Source organism: Dasypus novemcinctus, chromosome 3 (assembly GCF_030445035.2).
Source record: "Dasypus novemcinctus isolate mDasNov1 chromosome 3, mDasNov1.1.hap2, whole genome shotgun sequence".
In the NCBI taxonomy this organism is placed as follows: Eukaryota; Metazoa; Chordata; class Mammalia; order Cingulata; family Dasypodidae; genus Dasypus; species Dasypus novemcinctus.
Window position 1 is genome coordinate 3,625,160 of NC_080675.1, and position 15,522 is coordinate 3,640,681.

A 15,522-nucleotide genomic window follows, 5' to 3' on the forward strand; every position below is an offset into this window, starting at 1 on the left:
CTGCTGCGGCGACAGGACTGAAGGCGCCGCCGTGACCCGAGGCGTGAGGGGCTGAGGGAGGCCCCTGGTTACCTTGGAAGGGGCGGGTCCAGTGTCAGGCGGGAGGCAGGAAGAGCCCCTCAGCGCTGACTGGGGGGCCTGCGGGCAGCCCCCCATCACCCGGCGGCGGCCGCAGGAGGGGCCGACCCCAGGAAGGGGCGCTGGAGTCAGCTCGCAAGCAAGGCGCTGGGCTCCCGCCACCTGCAGGGAAGCCCTGAAGGCCTCTGGGGCGGCCCTGCTGTCCCCGGCGGAGCCCAGCTCCCCCTCCTGCCCCGTGTCTGGGCCAGGCGGGCCCCGGGCGGACAGAAGTGCCCACGCTTCGGCCTGCCTTTCCCTCACCGTGGAGGGACAAGCCCCTGCCTGGGCCGCTGGGCTGGCCTTCCTGTTGGGGGCCTGGGTTCAAGGGCCTTCCGCCCACCGATCCTGGCCACAGGGGCTCGTGCAGCCCCTCAGGTCTCTTCACACCCCAGCTGGACAGAAGAACCCACAGCCCCTGGTCCCCAGCCCTGCCGGTGGCGGCTCCTCACCTGGGCACCTGCCCACAGCTCCGCCTGCCGGGCGACTCCCCACCCCGTTTCCTGCCTCCCCTGCTGCCTCCTGTGTCAAGCCCAGGGCAGGCCCTCAGCCCCCCGCGTGGCATTCACCGTCCTGGGCTGCCGCCGGCGTGGGCTCCTGGGCACCGTCGGAGTGCTCCAGGCCCAGCAAGGAATGTTCGTGGGCTGAACTGCCCTGTGACGGGGGCGCTCAGTGCTGGGAAACCCCCGGGCCTGGGGTAGGAAGAAGGGGCGGATTTGGGGGAGTGGGAGCCAGGCCCGTGTTTCCATGCCCGTGACGCTCATGTGCCCATGTGCCCCGGTCCCTGGCCGGAGCCCCCCGACAGCCACCCGCACCTGCTCCCTTCTGCCCTATTTCTTCTCCAAACTCCTCCGACAAGGTGTTTGCTTACTTATTGTGTTACTGTATGACCTGGAAATTCTACTTGTAGGTATCTGTGCAAGAGAAATGAAAACATGTCCACTCTGGAAGGTGTCAGAATCAGTTCCTAGAGCTGCCTAATGAGAATACAACAGACACAGAAGAACACACAGCAAATGGACACAGAGAGCAGATAACGGGGGGACGGGTGATAAGGAAAAAATAAATTTAAAAGTACCATTTTAGTTTGCTAAAGGCTGCCAGGGCAATTATACCAGAAATAGATTGGCTTTTATAATGGGGATTTATTAGTGTAAAAGCTTACAGTTTTGTTTTGTTTCTGTTTTTAAAGATTTATTTATTATTTATTTCTCTCCCCTTCCCCCCTCCCCAATTGTCTGCTCTCTGTGTCCATTTGCTGTGTGTTCTTCTGTGACCGCTTCTATCCTTATCAGTGGCACTGTGTTTCTTTTTGTTGCGTCATCTTGCTGTGTCAGCTCTCCGTGTGTGCGGCGCCATTCCTGGGCAGGCTGCACCTTCTTTCGCGCTGGGCGGCTCTCCTTACAGGGTGCACTCCTTGCGCGTGGGGCTCCCCTATGTGGGGGACACCCCTGCGTGGCAGGGCACTCCTTGTGCGCATCAGCACTGCGCATGGGCCAGCTGCACACGGGTCAAGGAGGCCCGGGGTTTGAACCGCGGACCTCCCATGTGGTAGACGGACGCCCTATCCATTGGGCCAAGTCTGCTTCCAAAAGCTTACAGTTTTGAGGCCGAGCAAGATGTCCAAATTAAGGCTTCACCAGGAAATGCTCTGTGCCCGAGCTGCACCTGTTGGCAATCAGGCAATGGCAGGACACATCGGCGGCACTGCTGGTCTCTGTCTTAACCTCTGGGCTCGGTTGTTTTCTGCTCCGTCTGTGGCTTCCTCTCAGCCTCTGTGGCCTCTGCTGATTCCACTTTATAAAGGACTCTGGTAAGAGGATTAAGACCCACCCTGGGTCATGCCATCTACTTAAGGCCCTTAGTGAAGAAATTTCATCAAAAGGTCCTACCACAGGGCCCCGTGGTTAGGGCATCCGCCTACCACATGGGAGGTCCGCGGTTCAAACCCCGGGCCTCCTTGACCCGTGTGGAGCTGGCCATGCGCAGCACTGATGCGTGCAGAGTGCCGTGCCACACGGGTGTCCCCGTGTAGGGGAGCCCCACACACAAGGAGTGCACCTGTAAGGAGAGCCGCCCAGCACGAAAGAAAGCGCAGCCTGCCCAGGAATGGCGCCGCCCACACGGAGAGCTGACACAGCAAGATGACGCAACAAAAAGAAACACAGATTCCCATGCCGATGACAGCAACAGAAGCAGACAAAGAAGAAGACACAGCAAATAGACACAGAGAACAGACAACCGGGGTGGGGGGGGGAGGAGGGGAGATAAATAAATAAATCTTTTTTTTAAAAAAAGGTCCTACCACAATAGGTTACACGCACAGGCAGGGCTTGGCTCTAAGGACACGATCATTTGGCGTCTGCCCAATTTCAGAGTGTCACGACTGCCGTGGAACTGTGCCACACAAACACTGAACCCGAGCTAGACCGGGGCCGCAGTTAACAGCACAGCTCTAAAACGCACTGTCACCAGAGAAAAGCACACGCAGGGCAATGAGAGACGCAGAAAGGTGCAATATGGGAGTTGTGTGTTTTATGCATGATTGTTCTGTGAATGCACTTCTCTAATTAAAAAAATATAAGGAAAGCTGCAGAAAGGAAGGCGTAGCCTGCAGGGCGTGTGGAGCAACGCCGGGTAACCCGTGGCCACCGCAGGGTGGGGGTCAGCAGGCGCTCCGAGGAGGGGGCGCGGCTCGCTCTTCAGAGGCTCCGCAGAAGCGGTGGTCTTCTCAGGTTTAAAAAAAGCATTTCCGTTGACCCCATCATTACCACGGCACTCCTCGTGCTGAGGAGAAGCCCAGGAAAACACCAGATTGACAGGCGACTCCCGGCGTTTCCATCCCCAGCGCGGCTGGAAGGGAGAGCGTGGACGGCTGTGCCCGCAGCGCCACGGGGTCGCGGTCACACCGGGCTCACCGAGAGCCACGTGCACACGACGTGGTTGTCAAGGAGATCCTGCCGGGGGCTGGGCTTGGAAGTGGTCCCTTGTAGGCACGCTCCGTGCTTCCTAAGGCCACTCGGCGACCGTGTGGAGGGCGGGGGCCTGGCTCACAGCACGAGGCGCAGGCGCTCTGTGCGTGCGGCCTCCCGCAGGGCCCGCGGCGCGGTGACCGCGTCCGCTCTGTCCTGACCGCAGGGAGAAGACGGCCCTTGTCGGAGAAGCGGGTCACGCACTACATGTACCAGCTGTGTAAATCCCTGGAGCACATGCACAGGTGCGGGGGCGGGCTCGCCCGGGCGGGAGCTGGAAGGGAAGCGGCGAGACTGATTCCAGCCTCCTTTTGTCCCGAATGCAGAAACGGAATATTTCACAGAGACGTAAAGCCGGAAAATATATTAATAAAGGTGAGAACTCTGACCTCAAAACCAGATGCCACAGTCGCAGCAGGGCAGACGCCTTCCGGAGCTGGGCGCCACGTGGGCCCCGGCCCTGCGGGGAGGGCGGCGCGGGCCACACCACGGGCGCCACCAGCACGCTGCGCCGTCCACCCCTGGCACAGAAGAGTCCTGCGGCCAGTCGGAGAGGCGGTGGGAGAGGCAGGCCCGAGCCCCGCTGCTCAGTGGCTTGGCCGCCCTTACCTGGCCGCCCTTACCTGGCCGCACTAGTTTTGACCCGGTTGAGGGTCCTGAGCGCAGTGGCCGGAGCCTGCCAGGGGCGCCTCCCAGCCCGTCCCAGCTGCCCCCGCTCAGGACTCGGGCAGCCTCGCAGGCTCTGGGGTGCTGGCTCTGGGCACGTCTCCGCTCTCAGGGACTGTCCTGGGCCCTGCCCCTTGGGCCCCCCACCCACCCTAGGGCGCTGGCCTTGCTGCTGCGCTCTGGAATTCTCTGGAGGCGGGAAGCTGGGCCCACCGCTGCCTACCTGGGCTCGGGGACCACTGCGCTGCGCTGCCCCGTGTCGTCTGTCTCTCTCTGGTTGGTTGGGGTGGAGGGTAAGCCGGTCCCTGCTCCTCCATCTTGGCTGGAAGTGGAAACTTGTAGTGTTAAAACTGGAGGGAATTAAATGATTGTTTCTAGTGTTTAGGAAGTGAAATCTGTTTTAGGTGTTCGGGCCTGAGAAAATTACAGTGCCAGTGCCGGTGCCATGCCACCCACCTGGTGCAGGGGCAGAGCAGGGGGCCGGGCGGGCCCTGCACCCATGGCCTGGGCTTCAGGCACCCAGTGGCCCCGTGTAATTCTCTCTACTCATAGGGCGGTTTGAGAAGTGAGAGAAAGCACGTGCACCCCCCGGGCCCTGGCTGAGGGGGCCACTGCTGCCACTTCACCAGGGGCTCGGCCTCGGCTTTTCTTTGAGGTACCGGGGCTGGGGATTGAACCCAGGGCCTCATGTGTGGGAAGCCAGTGCTCAACTGCTGAGCCAGCCTGGCTTCCTTGAGTTAGTTTTTTCGTTTGTCCTGCTTGTTTTGTTTTTTTCAGGAGGTACCGGAACCAAATCCAGGACCTCCAATGGGAGGCAGGCGCTCAACTGTTTGAGCCACATCCGCTCCCGGACTTCGGCTTTTATGAGTTGCTCTTAGCAGCAGGGGTGACCGTTAGGCATTTTGATAAGTTCTGCTCATTGAAGGCCTATATTTTGTTGCTTTGAAATGTGAGGAGTAAAGAAAAACCAGACAAGTCCTACCTTAAGACTTGTATCCCCGGCAAGAGGGTGAAGGAGCCTGGAGGGGAGGCTGGGCGCTGCCCCCAGGGGAGGGCAGAGCTGCGCGCAGAGCCGAGCAGCACGCGCTGTCGTCGTGCGTCGGTCACTGTGGGTCACACTGTGGCTTGAACCCTTCTCCCCGTGGGCGTGTGGAGCGGCGGGGACGGCGGGGACGGCAGGGCGGCTGGCGCAGGCCGCGGGCGCTGGGCGCTGGGCGCTGGGCGCGGCAGGGCACCCGGGCATCCTGCAGGCGCGCCCCGCCGAGAGGCTGCCTGGACAAGCGGGCCGGAGGGTAAGGGCCTCGCCACCGCCCGTGTCCCCGCAGCAGGACGTGCTGAAGCTGGGCGACTTCGGCTCCTGCCGCAGCGTCTACTCGCAGCAGCCTTACACGGAGTACATCTCCACGCGCTGGTACCGCGCGCCCGAGTGCCTCCTCACCGACGGCCACTACAGCTACAAGATGGACCTGTGGAGCGCGGGCTGCGTCCTCTACGAGATCGCCAGGTGGGCCCCGGCGCCAGCAGGGGGCCGCCCCTCGTCCACCTGCAGAGGTGACGCAGGTGACGGGCGAGGGGCGGGAGGGCAGCGTGCCCTGGCCAGAGGGCAAGCGGGGGCCTTTGGGTTGTGTCCAGGGCACGGTGGTGAGTTGCCTGGCCTGCAGCGTCTGGTTGTTTTTAAATACTCTTTCATTTGTGTTTATGTGATTCCAGCGAAGTGCTGAAATTAGGAGAATTCACACACAATTCTTTCTTCCCGGCTCCCCTTGAAAAATCAGTGATCCCGGCCCCCATCTCCATGCAGCTGCCCCGGGGACGATGCTGGACGGGTCCCAGCCTGTCCTAGGTGCTGGCAGATGCACCTGCGCTTCCACTGCTCGCCCAGGGCGCCCCCAGGCGCGGGCCTTCTCCACACTCTGCGGGGGGTGCCGGGACCTCCGCAGCAGCTGGGTGCTCCGCCCGCACAGGCCCCAGGCCCCAGGTCCTCTCAGGCCGGGGGACCAGCCGCCGACCCCTCCCGGCCCCGAGCAGGTCCCATTCGCTCAAGGATTTACCGCCTGCCCCCTGCCCAAGGCTCGCTCTGCCGCGGCTGCAGGACTCGCCAAGCTGGGGTCCGCGGGGCGGCCTGGGAGGAGCGAGGCGCCGGCGGGCCAGGGGCGTCTCAGGAGCCTGCCTGCGGCCGCGGCGAGGAGGCCGGGCGGGGCGCGACCAAGCTGCCGAGGCTCCGCGGGGACATCCCGGGGCGCGGGGGCGGACCGGAGCGCTCCCGGGGCCGGGGGCGCTGGGGGGCGCAGGCCGGGGTGCGGCGGGGAGGGGGCGCCGGGGGCGCCGGCCGGGGTGCGGAGGGGAGGGGGCGCCGGGGGCGGAGGCCGGGGTGCGGAGGGGAGGGGGCGCCGGGGGCGGAGGCCGGGGTGCGGAGGGGAGGGGGCGCCGGGGGCGGAGGCCGGGGTGCGGAGGGGAGGGGGCGCCGGGGGCGGAGGCCGGGGTGCGGAGGGGAGGGGGCGCCGGGGGCGCCGGCCGGGGTGCGGAGGGGAGGGGGCGCCGGGGGCGCCGGCCGGGGTGCGGAGGGGAGGGGGCGCCGGGGGCGCAGGCCGGGGTGCGGAGGGGAGGGGGCGCCGGGGGCGCAGGCCGGGGTGCGGCGGGGAGGGCAGGGCGCAGGCGGCGGCCAGGCCCGCGGGAGGTGGGGGCCCCGGTGGGGCGCAGGGAGCCGGGGAGCCCCCCTCCGCCCGCGCTGAGCCGCGCCGCTGCCCGCAGCCTGGAGCCGCTCTTCCCCGGGGCCAACGAGCTGGACCAGATCTCCAGGATCCACGACGTCATGGGCACGCCTGCGCGGAAGACCCTCGCCAAGTTCAAGCAGTAAGTGCGCGTGCGCGGGGCGCCCACGTGCAGCGCCCAGGGCCCCTGAGTGCCCCGGAGAAAAGCTCTTCCCCTGCCGCCCCCAGCCCCCGAGGGCACCGCCTCGGGCCAGGGCCTGAGCGCAGGGAGCGGGGTGGCCGCGGGCGAGGGTGGCATCACCCTTTTCGTGGGAAATGTGGGGTTACTGTTTTCTAGGCGAGGCAGCTAGTTACCTTTGTAGAGAACAGACTTCACACACTCCCCTTCCCAGGGCAGGGCGACAGTCACCAGAGCCGCCTCTAAGTAACGGAGTATTGTTTATTATCATTGGGCTTCCAATACAGGTCGAGAGCTATGAGTTTTGATTTTCCTTTTAAAAAGGGATCAGGAATATCTCCCCTGACAGCCCATCTGTCCCCGCACTGCCTCTCCCTCCTCTGCGCCATGGTGGCCTATGACCCCGACGAGAGGATCACCGCCCACCAGGCCCTGCAGCACCCCTACTTCCAGGAGCAGAGGTGGGCGCTGGGACTTGCTGGGGTGGGGGACCCTGGCCAGGGACCCCAAGGGGACCCGCTGTGGCAAGTGAGCAGCCTCCAGAGGGTTCCCTGCTCGCTTGAATTTGGGTAAAAACAGATGCATCGTCTCCTTTCGGAAACTGCAGGCTGTTCTCAGGTTCAAGTTCCCCTAAATAAAGCCGCCACCTGTGCCACAGTAGAGCAGGGGGCACCCAGGCTGTGCGCGGTGATGCCCAGGCGGGCTGACTTGTGGGTGAAGGGTCCCCTGTCCTGCGAGGACCTGCTGCACTGCTGCTGTTTCGTGGAGTTAGCCTAAACCGCCACACTCCTGCGGCTGTGGCTGTGGAAGGGACAGCAGTCCCCGGGCAGGTGGCAGGCAGCACAGGTTCGGTGACCCTGCAGGATGTCTGACCCCGTGAATATGCCATGAGCTGAGGCTGAGACAGAAAAGGGAAAAACAGCCCCGTGGGAAAGGAGCGAGGGACAACTCCAATAATAGATGAGTTTGGAGACCAGGACAGCAAACAAGTGGGCGCGGCTGTGAGGTGGCCCCTCTTTCCTTCCCTGCAGGGCGGCTGAGAAGCAGGCTCTGGCCAGCCACAGAAGAGCTTGCTTTCCCGAGCAGCCTGTGGCTCCAGATGCCACCTGCACCGGCTGGCACGTTTCAAAGGAGGGCAGGAAGCAGGTACTGGGAAAGCAGGGAGCAGGAACTGGCTGTGTGAGAGGGGACCGGGTGCTCCTGGGGAGGCCGTGCAGGGCGGGCACTGCCCAGAGAGGAGGCCTCCTGATAGACGCCCCTGGTGGCCAGGCCCAGAGAGAGGTGCGGGACTGTTCAGGGCAGGGGCCTGCCCGCGTGGCCACGCCTGCCCTCAAAACTACACGTGCAGACAGGCACCGGTGTGCTGGTCCTGGCCAAGGCCCTGGGCAGCCCTCAGACCTGCCCAGCAGGGGCACGGAGAGACCAGGCGACTTGCTCGCACTTCCCAGGAAGCGAGCGACAAGCCATAGGCCCTCACGGTCCTCGCTGTCCGAGCTCGGCTGCCAAACCCGTCCTGAGCGCAGTGACCAGACGCCCGCTGCACCCGGCCCAGCAGCAGTAGGGTGGCAGTGCTCGGGGTTTCCAGATGAGACTTTGACCTTGCGACAGATGCACCTTTGTTTTCACTTCCTCACTTAGTGTCAGCATCGCCCCAGCTGTACCTGCTCAATCGTAGGGTCTGAGCTCTGTGGCCAGTGCCCAGGTCCAGTGGGATAAGTTGGATACCTGCCGTCTCGGTACTGACTTGGCTTTAGTTTGCTGAAGGCTGCTGAAGCAAGCTACCAGAAATGGGTTGCCTTCCAGTAGCAGACAAGCTTACAGTTCTGAGGCCGTGAAAGGGTCCAATCCGGGCTTCCCCAGGCCATGTGCTTCTCCCCGCGGAGCAGAGGCTGGTGGCCCTGGCTTCTCACACGGCAGGGCACAGATGGCGTCTGCTTTCTCCTCCGGGCCTCGCTGCTTTCAGCTTCTTGCTCTCGCGGCGCTCTCAGCGGGCTCTCTGCTTGGCGGGTGCCTCTCTGTCTCTTACAGCTTTTCATCTGTGTCTGTGGCTCTTTGTTCCTCCATTTACAGAGGACTGCAGTGAGAGGATTCAGAGGATTAGACCTGGGTCCTGGGACCCAATCAAAGGCCCTTAACTAAGTGATTTAACCAAAAGGTCCCATCAAAATGGGTTTCCACGCACAGCTTTAAGAACATGATTTTTTGGGGATCCATCCAGCTTCAAACTGCCACAAACCTTTTTTTTTCTAGTTTATCCACTTTATTTTTTAACTCTATTTTGTATTTAATAATTGAAAATATAAACAGTTAAAAACTAAAAAGAAAACACAGTTGAACAAAAACATACATTTCTCAAATGTACTGGATAACTATAAATTTTTTTTTGAATCATACAATATGTTACACAATATATTTGGTTCATAGTAACACAGTCATACAGTATTTGTCCTTTTGTGTCTGGCTTGCTTCCCTCAACATAATGTCCTCCAGGTTCATCCATGTTGTCAGATGCTTTACCACTTCATTTCTTACAGCTGCATAATATTCCCTCATGTGAATATACCACAGTTTATCCATTCATCTCTTGATGGACACCTGGCTGTTTCCAGCGTTTGGCATTCAGGAATAATGCGCTATGAACATTGGTGTGCAGATGTCTATTCTTGTCCCTGCTCTCAGTTCTTCTGGGTATATTCTCAGTAGTGGTACCGCAGGGTCACGTGGAAAATCTATATTCACCTTCTTTAGGAACTGCCACACAGTCCTCTGCAGTGGCTGTACCATTCTACATTCCACCAACAGTGAATAAGTGTTGCTATCTCTTCACTTATTCTCCAATACTTGTAGTTCTGTCTTTTTAATAGTGGCCATTCTGATAGGTGTGAAATGATACCTCATTGTAGTTTTGGTTTGCATTCCCTAATCATTAATGATATTGAGCATTTCTTCATGTGTGGTTTTTTTTTTTTGCCATTTGTAGTTCTTTGGACAAATGTCTACTCAAATCTTTTGCCCATTTTTTAATTGGGTCGTTTGTTTTTTTATTGTTGAGTTACAACATCTCTTTATATATCCTAGATATTAAACCCTTACCTGACATGTGATTTCCAAATATTTTCTCCATTGAGTGGGCTGCCTTTTCACCCTTTTGACAAAGTCCTGTGAGGTACAAAAGTTTAATTTTGAGGAGGTCCCATTTACCTATTTTTTCTTTTGTTGCTCATGCTTTGGGTATAAGGTCTAAGAAACCACCACCTACCATAAGGTCTTGAAGATGTTTCCCTACATTTTCTTCTAGTGGTTTTATGGTCCTGGCTTTTATATTTAGGTCTTTGATCAATTTTGAGTTGATTCTTGTGTAGGGAGTGAGATAGGGGTCCACTTTCATTCTTTTGGTTATAAATATCCAGTTGTCCCAGCACCATTTGATTGTATTGCACTGACTCTATAAATCAGTTTGGGTAAGATTGCCATCTTGATGATATTTATTCTTCTGATCCATGAACTCAAAATGTCTTTCCATTTGTTTAGGTCTTTTAAAATTTCTTTTAACATTGTTTTGTAGTTTTCTGCATATAGGTTCTGTACTTTTTTGGTTAAATTAATTCCTAGGTATTTGAGTCTTTTTGTTGCTATCGAAAATGGAATTTCCCCGATTTCCTCCTCAGATTGTTCAATACTAGTGTACAAAAACATTACTGATTTTTACATGTTGATCTTTGCTGAATTCATTTATTAACTCAAGTAGCTTTGTTGTGGATACTTCAGGATTTTCTAAGTATAGGATCATGTCATCTGCAAACAGTTTTACTTCTTCTTTTCCTATTTGGATGCCTTTAATTTTTTTTTTTTCTTTTCTAATTGCCCTAGCTAGAACTTCTAGTACAATATTGAAGAACAATGGTGACAGTGGGCATCCTTGTCTTGTTCCTGATCTTAAAGGAAAAGCTTTCAACATTTCCCCATTGAGTAAGATGTTGGCTGTGGGTGTTTCATATATGCCTTTTATCATATTGAGGAATTTTCCTTCTAATCTGATCTTTTCAAGTGTTTTTATCGAAACAGGATGCTGGATTTTGTTGAATGCCTTTTCTGGGTAGATTGAGATTATCATGTGTTTTTTTTTACCTTCAATTTGTTAATGTGGTATATTACATTGATTTTCTTACGTTGAACCAGCCTTGCATACCAGGAATAAATCCCACTTGGTCATGATGTGTAAGTCTTTTGATATGCTGTTGGATTCGATTTGCAAGTATTTTCTTGAGAACTTTTTTTAAAGATTTATTTATTTATTTATCTCCCCTCTCCCTCCCCCCGTTGTCAGCTCTCTGTTTCCATTCACTGTGTGTTCTTTGTCTGCTTGCATTATTGTTGGTGGCTCCAGGAATATGTGTCTCTTTTTGTTGTGTCATCTTGCTGTGTCAGCTCTCTGTGTGTGTGGAGCCACTCCTGGGCAGGCTGCGCTTTCTTCGCACTGGGCAGCTCTCCTTGAGAGGCGCACTCCTTGCGCGTGGGGCACCCCTATGCAGGGGACACCCCTGCATGGCATGGCCCTCCTTGCACGCATCAGCACTGCGCATGGGCCAGCTCCACATGAGTCAGGACCTGGTTTTGAACCCTCGACTTCCTATGCAGTAGGTGGATACTATATCAGTTGAGCCAAATCTGCTTCCCTTGTTGAGAATTTTTGCATCTATGTTCACTAGAGAGATTGGTCTGTAATTTTCTTTTCTTGTAGTATCTTCATCTAGCTTTGGTATTAGGGTGATGTTGGCTTCATAAATTGTGTCAGGTAATTTTCCCTCCTCTTCAATTTTTTGAAAGAGTTTAAACAGGATTGGTGTTAATTCTTCTTGAAATGCTTGGTAGAATTCACCTGTGAATCCATCTGGTCCTGGATTTTTCTTTGCTGGGAGATTTTTGATGACGGAGTCAATCTCTTTAAATGTGATTGGTTTGTTAAGTTCTTGTATTTCTTGTAGCATCAGTGTAGGTTGGTTGTGCATTTCTAGGAATTTGTCCATTTCATTTGTGTTGTCTGGTTTGTTGGCATATAGTTTCTCATAATATCCTCTTATTATTCAGTTGTAACTTCTCCCTTTTCATTTCTGATTGTATTTATTTTCATTTTCTTTTTTTCTGTTATTCTAGCTAGGTATTTGTCAATTTTATTGATCTTCTCAAAGAACCAGCTTTTGGTTTTGTTGATTGTCTCTATTGGTTTTTTTGTTCCCAATTTCATTTATTTCTGCTCCAATCTTTACTATTTCTTTCTGCTTGCTTTGGGATTGGTTTGCTGTTCTTTTTCTAGTTTTTCTAGTTGTTCAGTTAAGTCTTTGAGTTTAGCTCTTCTTTTTTAACATAGGCATTGAAGGCTATAAATTTCTCTCTCAAGACTGCTTTCGCTGTATCCCGTAAGTTTTGATAAGTTGTGTTCTTGTTTTCATTTGTCTCAATATATTTACTGACTTCACTTGCAATTTCTTCTTTGACCCACTCATTATTTAGGAGTGTTGTTTAGCCTCCACATATTTGCAAATTTACCTCTTTCCTGTCTATTATTGATTTTCAGTTTCGTTCCACTATGATCTGAGAAGGACCTTTGTATAATTTCAGTGTTTTTATATTTATTGAGAACTGTACTGTGCCCTAATATGTGGTCTATCCTGGAGAAAGATCCATGGGCACTTGAGAAGAAAGTATAACCTGCTGAGTTTGGATGCAGTGTTCTGTATATGTCTGTTAGGTCTAGCTCGTTTATCCTATTGTTCAGGTTCTCTGTTCCCTTGTTCTTCTATTTGTTCTATCAGTGATGCGAGTGGGGTGTTGAAGTCCCCAGTGATTATTGTGGAGATGTTTCTTTCTCCCTGCAGTTTTCCCAGTTTGTCTCCTGTGTTTTGGGGCACCCTGGTTAGGTACATAGACGTTTATGACAGTAACATCTTCCTGGTGGACTGTCCTGTTTATTAATATGTAATGACCTTCTGTGTCTCTTAGAACACTTTTGCATTTAAGTCTGTTTTGTCTGATATCAGTATAGACACCCCTGCTCTTTTTTGGTTAGTGTTTGTGTGGGGTATCTTTTTCCAACTTTTTACTGTCAGCTGGATTGTATCCCTGGGTCTAAGGTGAGTCTCTTGTAAGCAGCAGATGAATGGCTCGTGTTTTAATCCATTCTGTCAGCCTGTAATTTTTGATTGGGGAATTTAATCCATTTATATTCAATAATACTCAATAAATGCACTATTTCCTTCCTCCATTTTATTCTTTGGTTTTCATATGTCATATCTTATTTTTGTCTTTTTTACTCTTTTGGTTATCCTTTCTGCTATTCTTTCTTCTATACTCCTATTCATTGATCTCAATGTTTATTTTATTTTATTTTTTTTTTAAAGATTTATTTATTTATTTTTTATTTATTTAATTCCCCTCCCCTCCCCTGGTTCTCTGTTTTCTGTGTCTTTTTGCTGCGTCTTGTTTCTTTGTCCGCTTCTGTTGTCGTCAGCGGCACGGGAAGTGTGGGCGGCGCCATTCCTGGGCAGGCTGCTCCCTCCTCCGCGCTGGGCGGCTCTCCCTACGGGGCGCACTCCTTGCGCGTGGGGCTCCCCTATGCGGGGGACACCCCTGTGTGGCAGGGCACTCCTTGCGCGCATCAGCACTGCGCATGGGCCAGCTCCACACGGGTCAAGGAGGCCCGGGGTTTGAACCGCGGACCTCCTGTGTGGTAGACGGACGCCCTAACCACTGGGCCAAAGTCCGTTTCCCTCAATGTTTATTGACTGCTTACTGTGTGCTAGGAGCTGAGGATGTGGGTATGTCCAGGCCAGGCTGCTTTCTAGAAATCCAGGCTCTCATGTCCAACCACCTACTTGGCAGCTCCGCTTGGGTGTCTCAAAAGCACACTTGTTCTAATTGGATTGCCTGCTCTTTCCCCCCAGACCTGCTCCCCACCCCTGATTCCCTTCTCAAGCCAGCAGCCATTCCGACGTTTGGGGATGTCCCTCCTAGCCGGCACCCAGCAGAGGCTGCCCAGCCAGGTCAGGGGTCAGCACTCCTGGGCCGTGAGGTTCAGGAAAGGGCTGGTCCAGGCCTCTCAGGCCACGCAGTCTCTGTCACAGCGACACAGCTGCTGCTGGAGTCACAGGAAGCGCAGATGCTGCATCCATGCATGTGGGCTGTGTTCCAGGAAAACTTATTCACGGATGCTGAAAATGGAGTTCCATGTAATTTTCATGAGTCACAAAATGCCATTTTTTTAACAATTAAAAGGTGTAGAAACCTCTCAGCTCACAAGCCAGACAGTGGAGGCAGGTGGCACGGGTCTGAGGGCAGCAGCGTCCCTGTGGCCTGAGACCCTGTGGGACCTGCGGGCCCCCCTTGCCGGTGTCACCCAGCAGGAGGGGGCCCCGCGGCCCCTCCCCCACCTGTGGCCTTGGCCCAGGAGGTGTCACGACTGGCACTGGCCAAGTGAGCAGCCGCACCTCCCTCGGGGAGCCCGCCGCGCAGAGCCTTGGCCTGTGGCCACCGGGCCCGAGCCAGTGGCCGCCTTGCTCTGGGATGCTGGTCGCCTGGTCGTAGCCCATGACCAGGTTAGAGTATACAACGCAGCGCAGAAGAGCGTCTTGTTTTTCCTGATTTCCGTAAGGGGAAGCCGCTGTGCGTTCAGCTGACCTCTGTTTTGTTTCTAGAAGCAGTCACTGAAGCCAGCGGCCTGCCTGCTGGCGCTGCCCCGGCTGAGGCTGGCGGGCGCGGGCGCGCCGCAGGCCTCCTCCGGCCCCGCGCTGCAGCCCGTGCTGGCGCCCGGAAGGGGCGGCAACGCGCCCCCGCTGCAGCCCCTGAAGTGTGCCCGGAGCGGAGAGCAGGTAGCGCCCCGCTGGCTCCCGGGGGGCGGCGGCTCGGCCCTGCCCGCGCCCCCTCCGGTGTCTGTGGTTCCTTTTACAGGCAGCTACAAGCCAGGACGTGAAGGCGCGCGCGGCGCGGTGCCGCCTGCCCGCCATCGGTAGGAGAGGCGGCGGGGACTGAGCGGCCGCGCCCTCGACCGGGAGCAGCTGGTGCCCGCGAGCCCGCAGGGGCGCCTCGCCCGCCCCGCCGCGCCCCCAGCCCACGCCCGTTAGCACCGCGCCCGCCGGTGCGGGGACACCTCGTCCCAGGGCTGCACGTCATCGTCATGAGCATTTGGAGGAGAGAATATTTTGTAATTCTTTACGTGGCTCAAAACAGATCATCTGGGACCCGGCCTGTCTCATCTGGGCTTGGCGTGAAGGGCCCGTGTCCCAGGCTGCAGCCCGTCCTGCGTCGGGGGCACACGCAGATCTGAGAAGTCGTGCAGGGGTCCCCTCGGGCACCTGGGGTTTTATTAAAGACCGCGCTGTGGTGACCAGGCGCCTCCTCCTGTTGCTCGGCTCCTCGTGTCCTTCCTGTCCCCTCTGCGTGGAGACCCTGCCGGCAAGCCGGGCCCGGCGGGGAGGCAGGGAGGCCGCCTCAGGTTCCCTTTCGAAACCCCAGGAGGGTCCACCAGGCCTGCCCGGGGCCCCGGGGCTGCGCAAGTTTGAAGTGGGCAGCGGTTGCCGTCGGGCCAGTTGGTGCCTAGTGTCCCCGGGTGTCCCCTGAGCTGCCAGCCGGCCCTGCCGCCCTCCGTGGGTAGAGTGCGTCCTTTCCCAAGGTCTGGGCAGTCGGGTCTCATGCCCTGAGGCAGCAGAGGGGTGGCCCCGCGCCCCACAGGAGACCTGCTTCCCCTGGGCCTGGCGGCACGAGGCTGGGGGACTCCGGGGCTGCAGGCCGGGGCGGCAGCCTGGTGGCCGCGTGCTCCTCCCCAAACCTGCCCTGGGGGTTGCGCGCTGCTGCCCTTCTCAGACCTGCCCCACTTGAAAGAAGCCCC

The 15,522-nt window shown here is 56.4% G+C and overlaps 1 protein-coding gene across 7 annotated transcripts in view; it reads left to right on the top strand.

The window, feature by feature from the left end:
- MOK (MOK protein kinase) overlaps positions 1-15,040 on the top strand; it is a 65,189-nt gene extending 50,149 nt beyond the window's left edge. For 4 of the 7 annotated variants that reach the window (XM_071213687.1, XM_004454133.4, XM_012523549.4 and 1 more), the window contains 7 exons: positions 3,253-3,331; positions 3,413-3,461; positions 5,078-5,256; positions 6,504-6,605; positions 6,929-7,102; positions 7,673-7,787; positions 14,333-15,040. In XM_071213687.1, coding sequence (XP_071069788.1) covers positions 3,253-3,331; positions 3,413-3,461; positions 5,078-5,256; positions 6,504-6,605; positions 6,929-7,102; positions 7,673-7,787; positions 14,333-14,647 — 1,013 coding nt within the window. In that variant the 3' untranslated portion in view covers positions 14,648-15,040. The remainder of the gene's footprint in view (positions 1-3,252; positions 3,332-3,412; positions 3,462-5,077; positions 5,257-6,503; positions 6,606-6,928; positions 7,103-7,672; positions 7,788-14,332) is intronic. The other 3 variants (XM_012523550.4, XM_058291443.2, XM_058291437.2) reach the window with 3 other exon arrangements.
- The last annotated feature ends 482 nt before the right edge of the window (positions 15,041-15,522 follow it).